The sequence below is a fragment of the Electrophorus electricus genome, chromosome 1 (assembly GCF_041902795.1).
Source record: "Electrophorus electricus isolate QZ-2024a chromosome 1, ASM4190279v1, whole genome shotgun sequence".
Classification (NCBI taxonomy): Eukaryota; Metazoa; Chordata; class Actinopteri; order Gymnotiformes; family Gymnotidae; genus Electrophorus; species Electrophorus electricus.
In genome coordinates, this window is record NC_137497.1 from 26,702,659 (window position 1) to 26,723,075 (window position 20,417).

At 35.7% G+C, this 20,417-nt stretch overlaps 3 protein-coding genes across 6 annotated transcripts; 1 reads left to right on the forward strand and 2 right to left on the reverse strand.

Annotated features, from left to right (window-relative positions):
* Positions 1–444: 444 nt before the first annotated feature.
* On the reverse strand, positions 445–3,242 carry dguok (deoxyguanosine kinase). 3 transcript variants are annotated; one of them, XM_027016885.3, is made up of 8 exons: positions 3,085–3,242; positions 2,669–2,836; positions 2,416–2,525; positions 1,962–2,158; positions 1,687–1,834; positions 1,392–1,507; positions 1,066–1,165; positions 445–872 (listed from the first exon to the last, which is right to left on the reverse strand). In XM_027016885.3, the coding sequence occupies exons 2-8, from the start codon at positions 2,781–2,783 to the stop codon at positions 846–848; spliced, it is 813 nt and encodes a 270-aa protein (XP_026872686.2). In that variant the 5' UTR covers positions 2,784–2,836; positions 3,085–3,242; the 3' UTR covers positions 445–845. The 3 variants fall into 3 exon arrangements, with proteins under 3 accessions (XP_026872686.2, XP_026872687.2, XP_026872685.2); XM_027016886.3 differs by having other exon boundaries at positions 2,416–2,522; positions 2,669–3,242; XM_027016884.3 differs by having other exon boundaries at positions 2,669–3,242.
* Positions 3,243–4,248: 1,006 nt separating this feature from the next.
* Positions 4,249–11,849, reverse strand: mob1a (MOB kinase activator 1A). The gene is made up of 6 exons (XM_027016900.3): positions 11,616–11,849; positions 8,965–9,131; positions 8,540–8,633; positions 7,759–7,892; positions 5,840–6,003; positions 4,249–5,652 (listed from the first exon to the last, which is right to left on the reverse strand). The coding sequence occupies exons 1-6, from the start codon at positions 11,627–11,629 to the stop codon at positions 5,575–5,577; spliced, it is 651 nt and encodes a 216-aa protein (XP_026872701.1). The 5' UTR covers positions 11,630–11,849; the 3' UTR covers positions 4,249–5,574.
* Positions 11,850–12,484: 635 nt separating this feature from the next.
* mthfd2 (methylenetetrahydrofolate dehydrogenase (NADP+ dependent) 2, methenyltetrahydrofolate cyclohydrolase) lies at positions 12,485–20,023 on the forward strand. Of its 2 annotated transcripts, none has more exons than XM_081713897.1 (8): positions 12,485–12,761; positions 14,618–14,802; positions 15,439–15,561; positions 15,942–16,094; positions 16,512–16,535; positions 16,649–16,741; positions 17,036–17,161; positions 18,821–20,023. In XM_081713897.1, the coding sequence occupies exons 1-8, from the start codon at positions 12,682–12,684 to the stop codon at positions 18,967–18,969; spliced, it is 933 nt and encodes a 310-aa protein (XP_081570023.1). In that variant the 5' UTR covers positions 12,485–12,681; the 3' UTR covers positions 18,970–20,023. The 2 variants fall into 2 exon arrangements, with proteins under 2 accessions (XP_081570023.1, XP_026872706.1); XM_027016905.3 differs by having other exon boundaries at positions 12,488–12,761; positions 16,428–16,535.
* Positions 20,024–20,417: the final 394 nt, after the last annotated feature.

Sequence of the window (20,417 nt, forward strand, 5' to 3'; positions counted from 1 at the left end):
ATAAGTCTGCCAAATGCTGAAAAATATTCAACGCTGAGATACTAATATTCTCATATCTTTCTAATTAGATGAGTAGGAAAGAAGGTCTAAGACTACAATGATTTAAATATAATGTTTAAAGTCCTTAAAGACCTAGTCTCAGTACATCTTGAGAATTTTGCCGAAGTGTTATGGCCATCCTAGCCATTTCACTCAATTGAAGTAAGTTTACAGCTAATGTGTAGGAATTTTTTAATTTTTTAATTTAAGTGATAGGAGGGTAGAGGTTCTTGCTGGGTAGTATTCCCTGATAAAACAGAGAAAATGCAAAATTGAAATACAAGAGGAGTCCAAAATTGGCCTAATTTCACTTAAGGTAGCAAAAAGGCTTCAAATGTAATAAATTAGTATATCCAAAACATTGAAAAGAACAGATTTTATATAAAATATCATGGAGGAACTGAATAATTTTTCAGAACACACAATAACATTTATTAAAAGATTTAATGACACCATCAAACAGAAATATATTTAGTTATTGGGAGCAGGCTAAATTTGCCTTAAGCTAAGTGGAACTACCTTTGAGCTCCAGGTAATTACTGCACATGTGCAATAATGTACACAGAATTTATTAAAAGGTGAATAAGAAACTTTCACCCATAACAAACCTGTGATGAACTGGTCAAATTTAAATTCTGGTTAGCCTATTAGCTGCAGTTAGCTTGGATTAAGCCTGTTTATACCACAGCTATCCTGAACGCAGCAAAACATTTTGCAAATAGGACACACAAAATGAAAAGCAAACTGGAAGAAACTTTTGGTCAAGGTGCTAATGGTCCAGAGATCAGTGTTTGGTCCTATTCTTTTCATAAGCCACTGAAGAAAGTCGTAACCTAAGGAATTAATGGATGAATGAATGAGTGAATGAATTAATAAATTTCTATAAAGTACTGGACATCATGACATGACTATTGAACAATATCAAAAAGACGTATTTGCACAACCATTAAATTACCCATTCACATGAGGTTACACATACTTTTTTTTAACAGTTCTCAGTCTGACACAAAGCAATATATACTGTACCTCTCTAAGAAATCTGGCCTGCATCTCAAGGTCTTTCTCAAACTCCAGACCAGCATCCAGCACCAATACAGGAAGATTCTTCAGGTGATCAAAATGAACTCTACCATGTAAATACCAAAATGTTTGTGTTATGGTTTTTATTTGCATGGTCTGCATGGTCACAGTCATAACACAAGGGAAGGATTCTGAACTAGTACAATTTGTAGCTGGCTGTTATTGAAGCCTTCAACAGGTTAGTATTTGTATTTGTATATAACAATATAGCTGCTAACAATGACACTAGTTATGATAGATGTAAAAGGCTTGTAAATGACAAGCAAACTCACTTTGTCGATTTGTTTAAGAGCCAGTTTTCATGCTGCATATGCAGCGATTCGAGGTAGTCTAGCTGTATTCCCTGCTCCTCCACTCTACCTCGCCTTTTTAACCTCTTCATGCAGATCTTTAAGAAGCACATGAACAAAAAAAAAAAAAACTTGGGTTGATGTTTGCACAATATTAGTTTAGGAGATTTCAATAGTATGCAGTTTGTTGCCTTCTATTTCTCTGCACTGAAAAATTATCCTATATCAGAAATGTATGCAAGTTCATACTGTCAAGAATGACATTAACTTCACACACCTGTGGAGGTGCTCTGAGGTATATAATCCCTTCCAGCTGTACCTTAGGACTAAACTGTTCAACAAGAAAGGTATGCCAGTCCTGATACACAGCCCACTCTGTGGTATTTACACAGCCAAGCTCAAACATATTCTGAGCAAAAATGTACCTAAAAAAAGAAAAGCAATAGCAAACTGGGCAGTTGAAGACAGAACCTCAATGATCTGCATAACAGGGCAGAATAATTTGTGCCAACCAGCCCTTTTTTCCAATGTAACCTGTCAACAAGCAATTACCTGTCACTATAAACAGAGCGTTCATACACCTGCACAGCAGCGTCACTGATTTGCAGTAACCTGGAGGGAGGTGGTTGAAGCTGGGTACGCAGGCGGCTCATGCAGGAAAATGTCTGAAAGGTGTAGGACCAGCGTTTAGGGTCCTGATACATCATCTGCAATAAGTTGCTGGCTGTTTGCTGGGGAAATGGCACTGGCTACAGCAGGGATAATGGACAGACAAAGGTATACTTTAACAAAGCCACAGCACTCTATCACAGTTCAAACAAATCTCCAACACTGTATTTAATAGAGGTAAAGTGAACATCTCAAGTTTTGTTATGACGCTGCAGGCATTTATTATATTACGTTAATCACTTAACTTTTTTGTTTACTTAAGTGGTTCTCTGATTAACATGCACTATGATCCTCATGGTAGATTATATGAAGATTTTATTATGATTTTTTGTCTTACTTGCGAGGTAGCTCCTTCCACATTTTGCCATTTGGTAACAGGTTCAGGTATAACTTCCCAGTTTTGTACTGCCTTGTTTAGCAACCTTGCAAACGTCGATTTCCCAACTGCTGGTTTTTAAAACATAAATAAAAAGAAACACATAAAGTGCTGTGGCAGCAGTTATTTGCAAATAGGTCGAAGATTCTAAAGTGTCTAAAGCAATTAAAAGTTATTAATAAATGTATTAATAAAGTTATTAAAGGTGAAGTACCTATATTACCCTCAATAGAGACCCTGCTTATCCGTCTTATTCCTTTCATTACTTGATTTGGTATGTAGCACTTGGACAACGACGAAAAGAAAGTTCTGTCTAGGCGCAGTGCCATTGTCACATTCTCAAAATGCGTGATTATAACGCAGGCGCATCTTTTCTCCTAAACTATTAGATGTGCGGGAAAAAAAATGTAAAAAGGAAGAAAAATAACAATCTGCCAATCTGGAACTAAAAAGTCTTAGTTTTAACTTGATTATGCAATAATATTAAGTCAGTAAACACAGATGGTTGACCGTCTTGAAAACCGAGCTCAAATTTAGATCCAATGGTCTACTTCATGCGCAGGTTATTGGCTAGCTAACAATGCTAATTACCGGGACTCCAGTGCACAAGCCTTTAGGCTTGAAACTAACCTTGAGATTAGGATTCAGTGTACATTTTAAATGCTATAGAATTTATGTTTATTTATTTATGAATTTAACGAATATCTCACTAAAAAAGAACACGTGTGAATCTATTCATTCCAAGAGCAGTTATGACTACTGAACTACATGCCCCTCTAAACCAGAACATTCCGTGGTATTTCCGTCCTACAGTTGTTTTTAGCTTCAAATTAAAAGACCCACACATCTTAGGATTCTATATTTCTAGAAAGATATATACGGTGTTGTGTTAAAAATTAAGAGAACATTCACAATTAAGCTATATATTGTTCAATTGACAATTTTGAGTCGCGACAGAAGTATCGTTTTTTTTCTGAATTTAAGGCACAATATTTGCCTTCTGTGCAGTTTAAGATAGGTTAGGTAAGCCATTACAATTACTGAAACATAAGCTACACGTTTCTAACATCGTTTATTTTATCATAAAGCACTACACGAGTCAAGATGTAAACTACAATGTCTCTACACAATATTTACAAAATAATTCATGACTTTCGAGCTATATTTGGTATATAACATTACAATAAAATTGTTATTTCTGAAAGTAATCACACCATAGTTGAAAAATTGGACCTCACTTCCATTTTTGTTTTCATGAAAGAAAGGTCATACATAACGCTTAACATAAGCACATTATTTTAAATCAGAAAACCTTTTTTTAAAGGTGTTTGTGAATTCCTTGTATAAAATATATTTGAATATTAATTTCACACACTGCATAATTTAAATGTGATGGTATTCAAAAGTAGAAATAATAGCTAATATATGTGTGGTACCAACACTATTGTTAGTGCTTTAATTTTAAAAATGTTTCCTAGTGGTTTGTAACACTGGGAAAAAACATCTCGGCACCAAATTCTTCAGTAAACACTCAGAACTTCTGTACTTCATAGCAGACTTAGACCTTTAGACCTTATAGCTTACAACCCTCCTTTTTGAGAAGTCATCTCTTAAAAGTATAATAAACTATAATAAGTTTTCCTGACACACCGACTTTGTACTGAAGTAGACAATAGCTCTTCCAACTCAGCACTTCAGTTACAGTGAGAGCAAGGGGAGGAGGGAAGCATTACCTATATAAAAGTATACATATGTGGGTATTGAGAGCAATACATACCAGAGCACTACAGTACATTTTAGAGATCATATTCTAATTTTTATGTTCACTGAATATGCATCATACATTTAGACAGTGTATGCCATGGTAATAATACTGCTCAAACAGGACACTTAGAAAACTTCAGCTCTGATAGGTTTTACAGTCAAATGTGACATTGACGCAAATAAAGACATAACTGTAAAGTTTAAAATAGTCATTCACAGTCCTAAAATAGGCAATACTTCAGTAAATACAAATTTACTACTGATACAAGCAGTGCACTTCCTGGCACTATGGAAGAGATTCATACTGTAGACTTTATAATGAAGCAGTTAAACAATTCATGCAGTCAAAACAATTAAACACCATCAACATTTCATGCTGAGGAAATCTAAAGTAACCAAACTAATCCCAAATTAAATTGTTACATGAATATACAATATTTTGGTTTTGTCAAAGAACAAGGAAAAGCTATGCCTGTCAAAGTATGTCTGCACAAACTAGAAGATATTATACTATTAGACATTCAAAGCTGAGATCAACTCTAAAATGTGTGCATATTTGCACTTCAAATAAGTAAAAAGCAGATTCTAGACTTCCAGAGCTAAATGTCAACTATATTTATACAAATTTAGGATTACATTCTAAATGACACAGCAATAAAATTGACATACCACAGAATGAAATGAAATTGTTTGACTCAATCTTTTAAAACCTGGTAATAATCTACACTCACAGTAATGATACAGCCATACAAAATAATTTTTTTGATCAAGTACATGTAAAAACAAATGCAAAAACAATAGAAAATTACCTTCATTGTATAAAATTATTACATTTTAATATAAAAGTGGTAAAAGATTTTAATACAAAAATGCTGACTGCAGTTTCATTACTTTAAATGAAAACACTGACAAGAGTTTATTAAATTTCTTCCACACTTGGTCCACTTTTTGTATATTTTATGCAGACCAAATAGCACTGAAAGGAGAATCAAAAAATGGTAAGATTATCTTAAGGCATAGGACAGACATAAATGTGTGCAATCCACAGTCAATACAGTGAGTACATTTTGTAATTACATGTGAAAAAATAGGTTTATGGGATTTATATAACCAAAATATGTCTGCCATTTTTCTAAATGTTCTATAAACTTTTTTTTGACATTAGAAGAAACTTTGAAGACTAGGAAGAAACACTATTTCTAAAATGTACTGAATATTACATTAAATCCTTTCACTTAGCTTTTAAAGAATGTTAAATGTAATGTAAAAAAGTAGATATAAAAAAAAAACAAAAAACAAAAGAAACAATTCTAGAGTGCCTGGAAGCACTGACATGATTCCATGGTAAGTATATCTTTATCTGTCCTTGGTGCCCAGCTTCTCAATAAGGTCTTGGAGAGGAGCCAGCTCTCTGCGGTCAATCAGGTTGAATTCCTGCATGCAAGCAAAGACAATGTAGGATAGAGAGAGAGAGCGCAAAATGATGAACTGTCATGATGAAGTATTGAAATGAATTACAATTATAGATGCAGATGTATAAAGTTAAGTTTATCATCCAGTCTAAGGGGTCTGTAGATTCTTCTCCAGCAAAGCAAGTATTTGTCAGTGTGCGTCCTCTCACCTGCACAAAGAAGATGAAATGCTTGAAGGAAGTATTGAGATGAGCCTCTTCCTGCAGTTGCATTACAGAATCAAAGTGCTGGTGATAAATGTGCGCATAGACTCTGAACAGGCGCTTCAGAATGGTCTTAGCCACAGACATGAAGTTTTTCGGGAAAGGCACACCTGCAAAGAAGGAGAAATGTAACCATGGAAGGAATGATTGTGTATTGAGCTGCTGCAGTAAAAATGTAAATCGGACAGATTTCTTCAGGCACACACACAATAGACACCAATAGGTTTGGTGAAAAACAAAAACCAGCAACAAACTCCTTTGGTGTACTTGCAGGATTGGTGTTCAAGGCCTTACACAGATATTTTTTTAATTAGTCAAAAATAAGCATTTCAGTAAACAATTTCAAACATTTAGTCACCTTAAATTCCAGAAACTTTATAAAACATTATAGTGTTATGTATTTTTTTTTATATTCGCTATTAACTTTTTCCCATTTTGCTGTGTTGGAGTATGTATTGACTATTAAAGAGAGCAGCCTGTGTCCAATGTAGTTATGAGCTTCAAATATTACGCACAGTAGAAACAGTATTACATTAACTTGTAGCACCTTGAAGAAAACACTGATTCGGAACATTAACATGAACCTGCAATCAATATGACAGTGGTTTGACTGTTGGCTGTTAAATGTAGTTTGGTAGCAGTTTGACTAGTTGTTAAATGAGTGACTTGTTAAATGAGAGTTTGACATTTTTGTTGACTGGTTTAGAGATGGACACATTAATAGTTTTCCTCTCATCATGCACTTGGGTGTATTTTTACTCAGCCTTGACTCAATTTCAAACACCTTAGATTTTTTGCTGAGATCATAGAATATCTGATCCACAAACCAAAAAAAAGCAGGCATCATAAAACATGTTGCAGCTGTAGTCATGGCAGTAACAACCATTTCTTCCATTTAAGACACAGAGGATGTTTTTTAAGTTGTTTCTGCCTTTTTGATCATTCAATATTTTAGTTAAAAGAAAGTCTGTCAAGCTATAGTCATCAAATAGGATGGAGCTTTATGTTTGGCTTTAGCTTTATGAATATTAATGACCTGTGTAGCATATGAAAATAAATTTTTTGACCCTCCCAAAACAGTCATTTATTCGGGTAAAAGCATTACAGTTTATGCCGTGCACCTTCACAAGTTGTGAATATCCTGTTCCCTGTGTCATGTTGAAGATTCTCACTTAACAAGAGGAACTGATAACAGTAGAGATTAGTTTAAATTAGTACATCAGACATAAAACCATTCATCTATCGAAATGTCATTCATAGTGATTATTATTGTTACCAAGTTGACTTTAATTGTATTACAGTAATTACAGTTAATGTCATTATATAAAAAAGGAAAGGTTCATTTTCTTTGTGGTTTTAATTTGTTTGCATCTATAAAAAGTCTCACCATCGATCAATAAATAAGTAAATAAAAACAAAAACAAAGAACTCCCACTGTTTGGCTATATTTATGATGGTGCTCAGTGAGTGATACTACACCCTATAACTCAGTGTGATATCACACCCTACATGTCAGGAATATGCAATATGACTCTGATTTGCTATAATCAGTGTTGTGTCTGACATCTTGGAGAACACCAAATAAGAAGCTCCAAAATGGTGGTTGGCTGCAATGTAATATTAAAACTTCTCAGGTTACTTTATTCACTCATGAGTGTGCAACATGTCACACCAAGTATCCAATCTGTGATTGTTTGCATACTTTTGTTTTAACAAAAGTATGCAAACAATCACAGATTGGATACTTGGTTGGATTTGGAGAAAGAAAAAAAAATAGTACACAGGACTTTAAATCTATGACAATTTTTGCACTCTTATATTTGTGTATAAAAACATTTCAAGGGGAAAAAAACCCCAGTGCTAACCTATTTTGGAAGGGAAGAGGGTTTCATCATCCAGCTGGTCCTGAACCCAGGTCATCAAGTAGTCAATGTATTTGGGAGCTGAGCATTTGATTGGCTTCTTTATATTGGTGCCATCAGCCCAGTGATATTCATACCTTTAGCAAAATATATGACATAATAACAGAGTGTTCATGCAAACATAGACAATACTAGGTTTTTGGCAAACATGCAAATAACAAAATATAAAGGCATCTACTGAAATCTGTGGAAATTAAGATTAATTTCCTCTTAAATTTAAAATTTCCGTTAATCCAATTCAAATATAGAATACCACCAAACTACAAATCTATATGAAATCTATATTACTTTTCTGTTAAAGTAAAGGACTTTTAGTATTTAAAACTAAAACAGTATGTTTAATATACATGTAAAATGTTCAATATAGCACTACACAGAATTAGCATGGAAAAAAATCCAGGGTGACCAGTAACTATTTCTCTGCATAAATCAGATCAAAAACACCCAATGAGAAGCTTCATATCAAGTTTCAAGTACAGTTTCCAGAGAAACATGTCTTTTCAGACAGAGGTCCTTCATCAACTTTTGCACTTTGCTTGCACAGCTGATGAAAGAAATTTGTCTGAAAAGTTCTGTTTCTCTGGAAACTTCGTGTACTTCACCATAATTTTGAATCTCTCTCTCGCTCTCCCTCTCTCTCTCTCACACACACACACACCACAATTATTGTTAATATACAAATATTAACTTTAAAATTATTAACTTTAAAAGAATGATTCTTCACCTGGGCCCTGCAGACATAACAGAGCAGCTGGTCTCAGTGCAGAATTCTGTAATCGTGCCATAGAGCATGTTGATCTGGTTGAAGAAGTCCACAGCTATCATAAAACAATACAGCTGTCAGGACATATAAGTCTAGAAAATTATTTTGCTCATTTTCACTTTGCATTAAGTGTATGAGGTTCAAGGTGTAAGCTTGCAATAGATGTTGCCGCAAAAAAGTATTAAAAAAGTATAAAAGAATTACCAAAGGCATTTTGAAAAATAAATATGGCAATGGATTACTTATTTAATGTCAAACTTATTTTAAAATATATTTTAATACAAATAAAAACTCATTTTATTTAATTCTAAAATTATATACTAGTTTTATGAGACTATTTTTTGTACTTTTCAAAGGCTATCTAAGAAGCATGAAAACACACTCACTATTCACAGCTATCCACTCATTCAGGTCCTCTCCCTCTGGTAACATAACAGCTGCTCGGAGGTTGCCACTTCCCAGTGTGGCTTCAGCATGCTTCAAGAGCTCATACTGGTGAGACCCCTCTGGAATGTTCTTCTTTGGCTTGAATGTCTTTGAAGACCGGCTACCACTAAAGCAAAGTCACGACCAAATAGTTCTCTTATTTTTCTGGTTTACTTTTTAATTCAAATATGTAATTGTCACCCCAGTTTATATAAACCAATCTGTATAAATGATCATACTCATTTTGGTATGATCTGTCAGAATAACTATCACTACATTATGATAACATTCCAAGATTAGTTTTTGTTCATGTTGCTCAAGTATGACATCCCAAGGTAACTATTTTAATCATTTCAAGTAGGTTTGCACAATACAAAAACACTTTTTGTGTTATACTGCCATACATTGTGATATACACTGACTGATATGCCTTGAAATATATTTTTAAAAAATACTGGGGAGCCCATTCCTTAGCAGAATTAATAATTTTACAAATTGGCTGATGATGTAAGAGACAAACAGATGGAGAATAATGGAAGGCCAGGCAGTTTAAATAAAAAAAATGTTTCACAGACTTTTCAATGAAAATCAAATTCTCAGCCTTGAGATTTGTTAAAATTACTGATTCAAACCTGATTGAGCAGCAACATCCAGCAACAATATTCAAAAACATTACTGATGTCTAAAATATTCATTCTGCTGGTTAGTCTAACAAATTCATAACTAGCTTAGTTTTCAGATAAAACGTACAAGACTGCAGCAGTTAACTATTTTATCCAGCTAGGTTTCTTTGTTTTATACTATATTACCAGGCAAGCTTTGCTTTTAAAAGTGCTGGATACAAGAATGTGGACCAGGTGTTTTATTCAATTCAGCCGCCCACCAAATTCACACTGTTCAAAATCAAGTTATCTGGCATGCTTGTTCAGCCCTGGGACAGAAGGTAAAAGGTTCCCCAAAGGTTTTATGGCTGCATTTGCCAAGCTTATTGACAATGAACAATACAAGAAGTGTTATGGTTTAAACTAAATTTGTAGTACAAATGTTTTCTATTTATTATGCTTAAAAATTTATATTTTGTTTCACAAAAATGTCAGTTGTGCTATGATTATATTGACATTGTGACAAAATATAATTACATTTTCTGATTATCATTAGGAACATAAGTTTAATTTTATTGACTAAAGCAAGCATATTCTGAATATTGAATAAAATACTTCATACTGAATAAATTAATCATTGGCAGCTTATAGAGGAAGCACTAATATTTTAATAGTACACTTTCAAAAAGTGGTTATTAAATAAATGTCTACAGACTACATAAAAACTTGATGCTTTTATGGTATTTTATGGCATGTAGCATTCATTAATTAAAAAAAAAAAATAACATTATGTATTTTTGAATATTGTGCCGCAAAACTTAGGGAAAGCCATTTTTTTTTTTACTCTTCAACGAAGAGTAAAAACTCGGTTGTTTTTTTTTTTTTTTTTAACTCTCAGGTGATGACCTGTAACGTTAGCTACCAATGTAGTTTCCAGAGAACAGAAATCTGTACTGCCCTGTTGATTTTGCCATAATGACTGCACATTCTCGTTTAACTACGTTTCTACGCATATTGTAGGTATAATCAATTACTCGACACTATTCAACCAGTTTCATAAAAATAGATCTAGACCAATTATTGACTACTCAAGTTTTGCAAATAAACACATGGAAATTTAACGTAAGTTTAAGTAAAATTATGTTATTTTCTCTCATGAAATATGGAACTATTTATAAAAAGGGTTAAAATTGTCTCGCTATATATATACCCCAATTCATGAGAAATCCCTGCGTATTTTACAAGTGTAAAATCGGGAAAATCTGTTAATATAAGGATAGAGGTAGTATAGGAATAATCACTCGTTGCAGTGCAACTTTGGACACAAACGTCACTGCAGCAATTCTGTCGTCAGAAATAGATGACTGATGAAGAGCGTGACTAACAAATTGTGCATGGTAACAGCTAAGTGTTCGTGTTCATACTTGGTGCGTCAGAGAACGTGCAGTTGTCATTTTACGTTTCAACACCGATACCTGAATTTACAGTTTAATCAGTTAGCCAACACGACCACAGATAGTTTAACATCCCTAACAAGTTAGCCAGGGCTAGCAAGGTGTGGCAAGAAATAATTCTAATTAGCTTAGCTAGCTATTTAGATTAACTTTCCAAATGTTTCAAAGAACGAAAGACTTGCTCTCCGCTGTTGGGTTAAAATTCGAGTGTATATACATGGCTATGGCTTTAACTCCTCGAGTCCACATAAACGTTTGGAAAGTGAGACAAGGAATGTTAGTTGTCAGTGTTCAGTGAAAACAGGTTTAGGATGTCTCCAGGAGGCAGCTTTGTTATCTAGCTAGCTTAGCTGTGTCAAATTAGTAGCGTTAGCTAACCATCCATTTAATACGAATAAATGTTGATATTTAAAAGCTAAATGTTTTTATTCTTACCATGTAACAAACGGTTAACATAAATTTGAAGGTAACCAAGTTATAGCTACTAAACGTCATTGCTTTAGTAACTTTCAAACTAACCGTTAAGTAGACGTCAGCTAACGCTAGGTTACTTACAATAGGAAACTCATTTCCGTTCACTTTGCTTCAGCTTCAAAAAACGTCGTCAACTAACGAAGTTGTCGGATAGTTTAAAGTATTATTCACGCAGGTCAATCGTCTTCACAAAGCTGTTGATTAAGACATTAAACAGAAAATCATTTGTCGGAAGTTTTAAAACTTCAAAGAAGGCGAACGTGAAAGACTTGAAACAGGAAGTGTTTGGAGGTACTGCGTACTGTATTGCTTGTTCTTAGTAGGCGAAGAACATGGAAATGCAAAAGCCCTCACTGCTGCCTGGAAGGCATCGAGGATGCAAAAAAATACTTAAGAAAAAATATTTAAAATTGGTGTCACTATCGCTGATTAAAAAAAAATATATTGCCTCTTTTTTTGTGAGCTGGTTTACAGAGTCAGAGTCGACGGGGCATTACCCAGGTTTTAGTTCGAACGAACCGTTTTATTTTTTGTAGTATGTGCATTGAAAAAACAGCTTATTATTTTATAACAAAATGTCGATGTTTCATTTGTTAAAAATAATAGAACAATGCATGTTAAACAAGTGTACAGCTTAAAGTTTACAGTCTCAGTGGTACAATGTACACTTTCAGCATTCAACAATTATGTAAGTCGTAGATAAATAGTAAGTATAACAGCACTACAGCTGTGGCTTTAGCCGTATTGGGCGTCTAGTGTGCTACACGGTGCATTGCTGATAAAGCAGGTGATAAGTTGTACATGATTACGTTTTTTTCACTGTGTATAACTGGCACATGCCTGGAGAAAGGACACTGTCTCTCTTTTTCAAATCAAATGTAACTGTTCCAAAGCTGATTTAAGCAAAGTGTTGGCTGTCAAACAGTGCAAATGGGATGTGACGACATTGTGATCCATCCCCAGTCTATGACGCACGTGCAGCTCTGTCCGATACTTCTGACCGAGGGTGTCCGTTTGTCTGCATTCAGTTCTAAACGGCACTGGTTTTGGTCCATTATAACTCTCTGTGTATATATCTGTTTGTTTTGTTTTTGTTTTTTTAAGTAATATGTATGCATTTTGGATTTGAATTTACAGAGACTGTATCATGGCCACACTGAGAACACTGCGGAAACTGTTCCAGGATACTCACCATCAAGCATGTACTATTCATTTATCGGCCTCGAGGTAAATGTCATTCCTCTTGATAGCTAGCTAAACAATTTGGCGGTTATGTGCCTACTTATAGAATTCGATGTTTGTATATTGGCTGGTAAAAGAGCGATCCGTAATTTCACAAATGCTCAAACCTCGGTAAGTGATCAGTCACGTTTTTACAGCTAGCCAATAGGCCATGATGAACTTAACGATAATTATTCTCAATGTGATAAACCCTGATTGGTTTGAAATCTGGGACAGAAGGAGGTTATAACTATTCCTGGTTGGGATACTGATGTTCTGCAACACACAAAAAAACGAACTTGCTAGCTAACTGGCTAATAGCGCTATCATCACGCGCCCTCTTGCGGTTTCCCAGGCATTTCTAGCTGATGAAATCCTTCAGAATGCTTGCACCGAGTAAACCCTCCAAAAGCAATAGGCATACACCGCAACCTATTGCCTTATCATCAGTAATTCATTTTGTGAGATTATCGGTTTCCTTATTCAAAACATGACAATTGATCGAGGCTGCACACAATCTTCGCGTGTCATATACACATGACTTAGACATTCAATACGAGACGTCTCCTATTAAGGCGCGAAACATTAGCGCAGGTTCAGATGCTCTTTTCTAAATCTAACCTAACAACCAGACACGTCTTTGGTTGGAAGGCCCACCCAGTGCTGTAGCACACTTAGCATTTAATGATCATTATTATTAAATCTGACCACAAGTTAATAACTCTAGCCGTGTGTTATAGTAGTGCTGTAGGCATAGCAAGAAAAGCCACCAGCAACTGTTTGCCTAAATAATTTGGTGAAGAGTGTAAAATGGTGAATAAACCTCATAATGCATGATGACGTTTAGTGTTAGTGGTTTTAAAAAGTATAGTCTAAAAGTAAGCTTTGTGGGAAAATGTTAAGATCCAGAGTGCCCATCATTATTTGTTGTCACATCAAGATGCCTTTTGCATCACACTTAATGGCTCATTACTTTTCAGTGTACCCTCTTATGTAATCTAAATCTCATATGTAGGACATTTAACAATGTTTATCTATGATTTCTATTCAGCTCAGCATGCAGTCTCTGCACATTCAAAGCTGGAAGGTTCTTATTTGAGAGGTGTCATTCCAAGGAGTTTACAATCAGTCTGTAACATGCTACCTCCTCTGCTATGTTTAGACCATCCCCATGTCAAGATTGGGTTAAGTTACTTTCACCTTAAGATCCCCAGTTTCCTTTGGAAATCAGTGATGTAAATATAATTTATGGCACTCGTGTTGAATATCCGTAATCTGTTACCTGTGAATCTTAGTTTGTTGTGCATCTGTGGTTATTTTTTATGTGACAAAATGGGTGATCTGTATTTGAAATGTGCTTCTCTTTTTTCCAAAATGGGAGGGTGAAATCAGTAATTAAATGTGTCCAGTCCAACGATTTGTGTGTGTGGTTCCCTGGAACAAGTGAGATTCCACTACACTTTATCCCACAGAAAACTATGCTAGTTGTATATTACACAGCAATTCTATAAAGATATCTGGGGGGAAAATGGCATGTTAAGGTTATATCTAATTACAATTTTTCAGCCATTGCATAACAAGTTAAGTCAGTTTGTGTATCTGTTACAATCTAATTTGGTTGCTCCCTTCATGGGGATTCCACAGAGGCTTGAGTCTGCATGATTAAGATAACAAGAGTTTTTACACCACATGTCCTTTCTGATGCATCCAGCATCGCAGGAGCACTGGGTCTTGCCTAAAGGCGGCAATCTGGTGATACTGGGATTCAAACCCCCAGCCTTCCAATTAGCAACCTGAAGTCCTAACCTACAAAGCTAGTGAACTCATAAAATAATTCATTAATCCTAATCCTCTCCTCTCAGACAAGAAGCTGTGGTCATCTCCGGCAGGAAGATGGCCCGTCAGATTCGTGACGAGACCCGTGCAGATGTGGAGGAGTGGGTTTCCGCTGGCAACAAACGACCTCACCTCAGTGTGGTGCTGGTAGGTGACAACCCAGCCAGCCACTCCTACGTGCTCAATAAGACCCGTGCTGCTGCTGATGTTGGTAAGACCTACCAGCAAACATTCATGTTTTGGAACTGCATAGCTTAATTACTTATAATGTGATTGGTTTGAAGGAATTAAAACTTGATCTTCTCATAATAGATGAATGAGGCCATGACAAAACAAAAAAATTCTTAAAGGAAATTTAAATATGTTTTCTAGTAAAAGTAAAATAAAGTAGGTTATTGTTGTTTTGCAACATTTTTCTCTCTAATGCAAAAAAAAGCTATGCATGGACTACAGGCACACCTGCCTAAAATAATCTTTTATTAGATTATAATTTTTGAAACCAGGCTACGTTCTGGAAATAATGTGTCATAATATTTCAATTCTGAAAGCCAGACTACATTCTTACTGGTTCTATCACATCCCAGTCCACATATCCAGATACAGATTTTAATGCAATTGTAAACTGTTTTAGTCATAAACAGACAGGCATTTAATGAGAGGAAGTCTGCAGCCTCTTGTAAACCCCTGCGTGTCCTTTTTTTTTTTTTTTTTTGCATAATGAATGCATTACATATGCAATGTACACTACACATCTCTGCAGCTGCATATGTAGTTGATTTAACAAATGTTCTTTCATACAACACTTTTAATGGTTTTTGCATTGCTAATGATTTTTTTGTGTGTGTAGGCATCAGTAGCGAGACTATACTGAAACCCACCTCTATCACTGAGGAAGAGCTGCTGGAGATAATTGACAAACTCAATTCTGACCATAGAGTAGACGGCCTTCTGGTGCAACTTCCATTGCCTGGTAGGATCATAATTTTCTTTGCATATTTACATTATTGTCCATTGAACACTACTTGTTTTGGTCATAAATTTTAAGTTACTGTGACTGAGAGTATCACCCCACTGAAGGAGGATAAGGTGGGTAAGGGTGTGTTCTTACGTCCCAACTTTCACCAGACAGACCCATTTCTGAGGGCATGTGTGGTTGCTGCCTTCTTGTTTCAATCCAAATGATGTCAGATGTGGGATGGCGTTGTGAAGTCATTGGGAATGTACCTGATGTACCATGATGTTTAAAGGAAGGAATTTTTGAAGATCTCAAGAGTATCCCCATACATGCTGGTGAAATTCCATTGTAGATCACAGCCTCTGTGTGTGAATGTCTCCCTCTCCCCTACCCAGAACACATAGATGAGCGCCGTATATGTAATGCAGTCAGCCCAGATAAAGATGTTGATGGTTTCCATGTGGTGAATATTGGTCGTATGTGCTTGGACCAGTCCACCATGTTACCTGCCACACCATGGGGAGTGTGGGAGATCATTAAGCGAACAGGTGAGGAGTACTTCATTTCTCATTAATGATGGCCTAAAACAGATACCAGTCCATTTGTCAGTGTTTGCCATACTAATTATAAGAAAGAAGACACAAACCCTCGTGTTGTAACCTACAAGTTACGGCTATGTCAACATTAAATGTTTAAAATTGCATGAACTTTAACATAGTAACTAAGTTGTCAATTTTAGGACACGGGACTTGGAAAGAGAGACACTGCACATAATGTTATGTGCAAACACATTGGCTGCTATGTTTGTTAATCCAACAAACATTTAAAAAATGTTAGCATTGTTTGTCTTGCTTGTCTGATCATCCAATTTCCTTTAATAGGTATTCCAACTTTTGGTAAGAATGTTGTGGTAGCTGGTCGATCTAAAAATGTGGGTCTGCCCATTGCAATGCTCCTACACACAGATGGAAGACATGAAAGGCCAGGAGGTAAGATGCTGGTGTAAAGACAAATGGTGGGTGCGGTTATATGCTTTGCTTCTACATGTGTTCTTGTCTTTGTACAGCTTTGCAGTCCTACATCTCTGCTTCTCATGTTTTAGGTGATGCTACCGTAACAATCTCCCACCGTTACACTCCCAGGGAACAACTGTGCAAACACACACAAATTGCTGACATCATTGTGGCAGCTGCAGGTAATTACCTATTCTGGTAATTCTTGGTATTTTCCAGTAAAAAAAAAAAAGAACTGTTCTTTCTTTTTTATCATTTCATAAAGTGTTAAATTATTCTAAAATCCATTTAGTAAATTAAGAGCCTGGAAAATCGGTGCATTCCTTGGTAAGCTGCTACAGAACACTAAGAAAGCATTCTGGCAACTTGATTGTAAAGTAAGGGATGACTGAATTGTGTAGCTTCACAAAGTTCTTTCTTGTCTGCACAGAGCACATTTGTTCCTATGATCTTACTATCTCTGCTCCTTCACACAGGTATTCCCAACCTCATCACTGCAGATATGATAAAGGAGGGTGCAGCCGTTATTGATGTGGGCATCAACAGAATACAGGACCCCCTGACTGGAAAAAATAGACTTGTTGGAGATGTGGACTTTGAAGGTAAGGAAGAAAGGGAGTGGAATACAGTCACATTGACAAACTCGGGCTCATTCACATAGCTTGCATGTCTGTTTTCCTTGTGATGTGTTGGGGTTGTTTGTTTTGTTTTCCATTTAGATGGTTTCAGTGAACAGTCCTCTCATGAGGAGGATAACCAGTTTAATGCTGCAGATTAGTCACCTCAGGCTGTGCTACTTGATATTATGCTAACAAGTTAGCTAACCAAGTTTGGTCATTTTAAAATCACTAGTTTACAAAGCCAAAGGATTCTGAACAAGAACAAGTACTTTGTGTAATATAAACTTCGTTTGTCATAGTCCTTGGAAGAAAAATATTTCAAAAGTGTAAGTGAAAATGATAGAGGTAAAAAAAACCAAAATGTCAAAAGCATATTTGCTGCCAGTTTGCACTTTTGCAACAGTGATTCCTGGCTGCTTCAGTGCAAATATTCAATATAAATATTCTTGTTCATTTATTTACCTACTTAGTAGAACAGGTTTGCGCAAAGGGGCATTTCTGCAGTGGTGTACATTTTGCTTTTTCTCAAAAGGCAAATTCTTTGCACCTTTTTAGAGTATTTTAAAGCAATGTTCGTGTTTATAAAATGTGTGCTTCTGAAATAAGTTGTTCAGAAACAGGTACACTTTATCCAGCAGCAGTGCTAGCATACAGAGTCAGCATCTTTTTATATGTTGGTGGATTGCACAGTTAGGCTCAAGCTTACAGGAGTGATTTAAACTCCTGAGTTGTGATCTGGCATTTTACATGTATGATATCTAAGTGTACATTCAGACCCCAAAATAATTATGCTGTGTCCAGTAAACATGTATTAACTTGCCCACACCCAACCAACTACCATGTCTGTGTCACTGCCAGGTTGAAAATGGTTATGGATGCCAATGTATGGACTACAACTGTACTTTTATAAGCTGATCTTATAAGACAGGTGTATATAATAAAGTGGCTAATTTTGTGTAAGTAGATTCTTATGAAGGGCATAATAAATGTATTTACAAATTGTAATCAGATTATACAGTTAAGGACAAAGGTGTACCTTTTTACATAGTCTTGTGACTTCTATGGGATTCACATGACATCACTGATATTTTCTTCCATAGCCAAAGTAACACATGCTAACCCTTCATGATGCTGAGAGACTAGTGCATGCCTTCATAACCTCATTTAGATCAGACTACTGCAATGTTTGCTGACTAGCTGCTATGCTACAAAGCACCGACTACGAAGTTTTGCTTTTCATGCTTAAAGCCTCTGACACATCTTTATGATTTTTTGAGGGGTTATACCTGATCATGACTACTCCACTCAGATGATCCTTAAAATTATATGCAACTCAGTTGGAAGACATTTCTTTTATTTTTATCCTAAAATTTGCAATAGTGTTCCAAAAGATGTTAGCAGTACAATCTCTGTGGATGTTTTAAAGAAAAATTAAAGGCTTCCTTGTTTAATCTGACCTGTATGAAATTTGAGTCTTTTTTGTTTTGAATAGATTGGTTTAATTATTTTTTTTTTAAACATGTACTGATTTGTACTAGTTATATTTAATTTGGTTTTTTTTTTTCTGTGTAAAAGGTTTTTTTTCTTTATTTGTGCATACTATTTGTATATTATAATCGTATTAAATCTCTCTTTCCTTAGGTGTACGAAAGAAGGCCAGCTATATCACTCCAGTTCCAGGAGGAGTTGGTCCAATGACTGTTGCCATGTTAATGAAAAATACTATCAAGGCGGCAAAACACCTCCTTTTGACCCCTACAGTGCGGATGCGTATGGTAGCATCCTCCTAACCCGTGTTTGATATTCCACACCTACTTTGGGAGGCGCTCCCATGTGGCAATGCGATAGCTTTAAGTCCTATTTTTGGATGCCACACTCCTGTTGAACTCATAACCCAACCTAGGTCAAATCAGTTCTGTGAAGTGAATGAGCTGGAAGTACTAAAAGGTTTAGTAAATTGAACTTTATATCTGCATTCACATGGGCTTTTTGTGTGTCCAAATAACGTGCCTCGACTGTACTTCCTACTGAAGTTTCACAAGTGTTGGTACAGTTTAGTTTTACAGTTGGTTATTTATGCTTTGTTAAGAATTATTTGCTTCGTCTGTTCAAATGTAAGCTTATTGTTTCAGTACTTTCAGTGCTATATGCTTTAATCTTTCATTGTGAAAAGAGAGAATCACATCATTATTGGGATTTACACTGTCCTATGTATGAATGATTTTCTCATTAATAGTTCTTGGCTCACCGTTGTCAATAAATTTGTGCAACTTGGGCACCATGACCAGGTCAAATACAGTGTTGTGTTCTGAATAACCCTGGAAGAACTGATGTCACACTTTTTACATGAAGGTCCTCTCTTTATTCATTGTGGACATAATAGAGGGCTTTCACCATTGAGGCTGACCTATGGAGGTGTTTGTAAAGCAACTGTTCCATTCACAGCATTTAGCTGACACTTTTATCCAAGCAACTTACAATTCTGAGTGAACACAACTTGAGGGTTAAGCTCCTTACTCAGGAGCCCAACCGTGGCAACCTGGCAGTGGTGAGGCTTGAACTGGAAACCTTCTGATTACTAGTCAAATACCTTAACCACTGAGCTCACCATTGTTTTTCAAATGTACATGAAGGAAGGGTGATCCTGGAGAAGTGGTTGAGAGTAGAAAGGCATAGAATTTCCCTGTGAATAAGAGTGGAGATAACTAATAATGCACAGGCAAGGTGGGTCAAATTCTGTGAAATTAAAAAAGCTTTAAGTTTGCAGGGTTGTAAATGTGGGGTTTTGTTTGTTTGTTTTGTTTTTTTACATATAGTTCAAGTAAAAAAACACTTCAATGAAAATGTCTGTCTGGGTTTTAATTATAATACTTGTTCTACTACGTGAACTCAAAGTGTACTCGTGAAGGGTGCACTCATGTCAAAGTGCACTCTTGTAAAAGGACATTTAAAAAGGTGCTTTAAAGACTCCAGTGTTAGGCAAAGCCTATCAGATCAAATGTATTTATATAGTGCTTTTTACAACAGATGTCACAAAGCAGTGAGTAAGCAAAGGGTGACAGTGGCAAGGAAAATCTACCTAGAGCGTGAGGAAGAAACCTTGACTCGGGGACAAAGACACCACAATAACAACAATATAAACAATAAGGAGTGGAATAATTTGAGAGAGAGAAATAATAAAAGAAATAAGCAATCAATATCTATTCCAGGTTTCTTAATGTTAACACTGTTTTGTAAT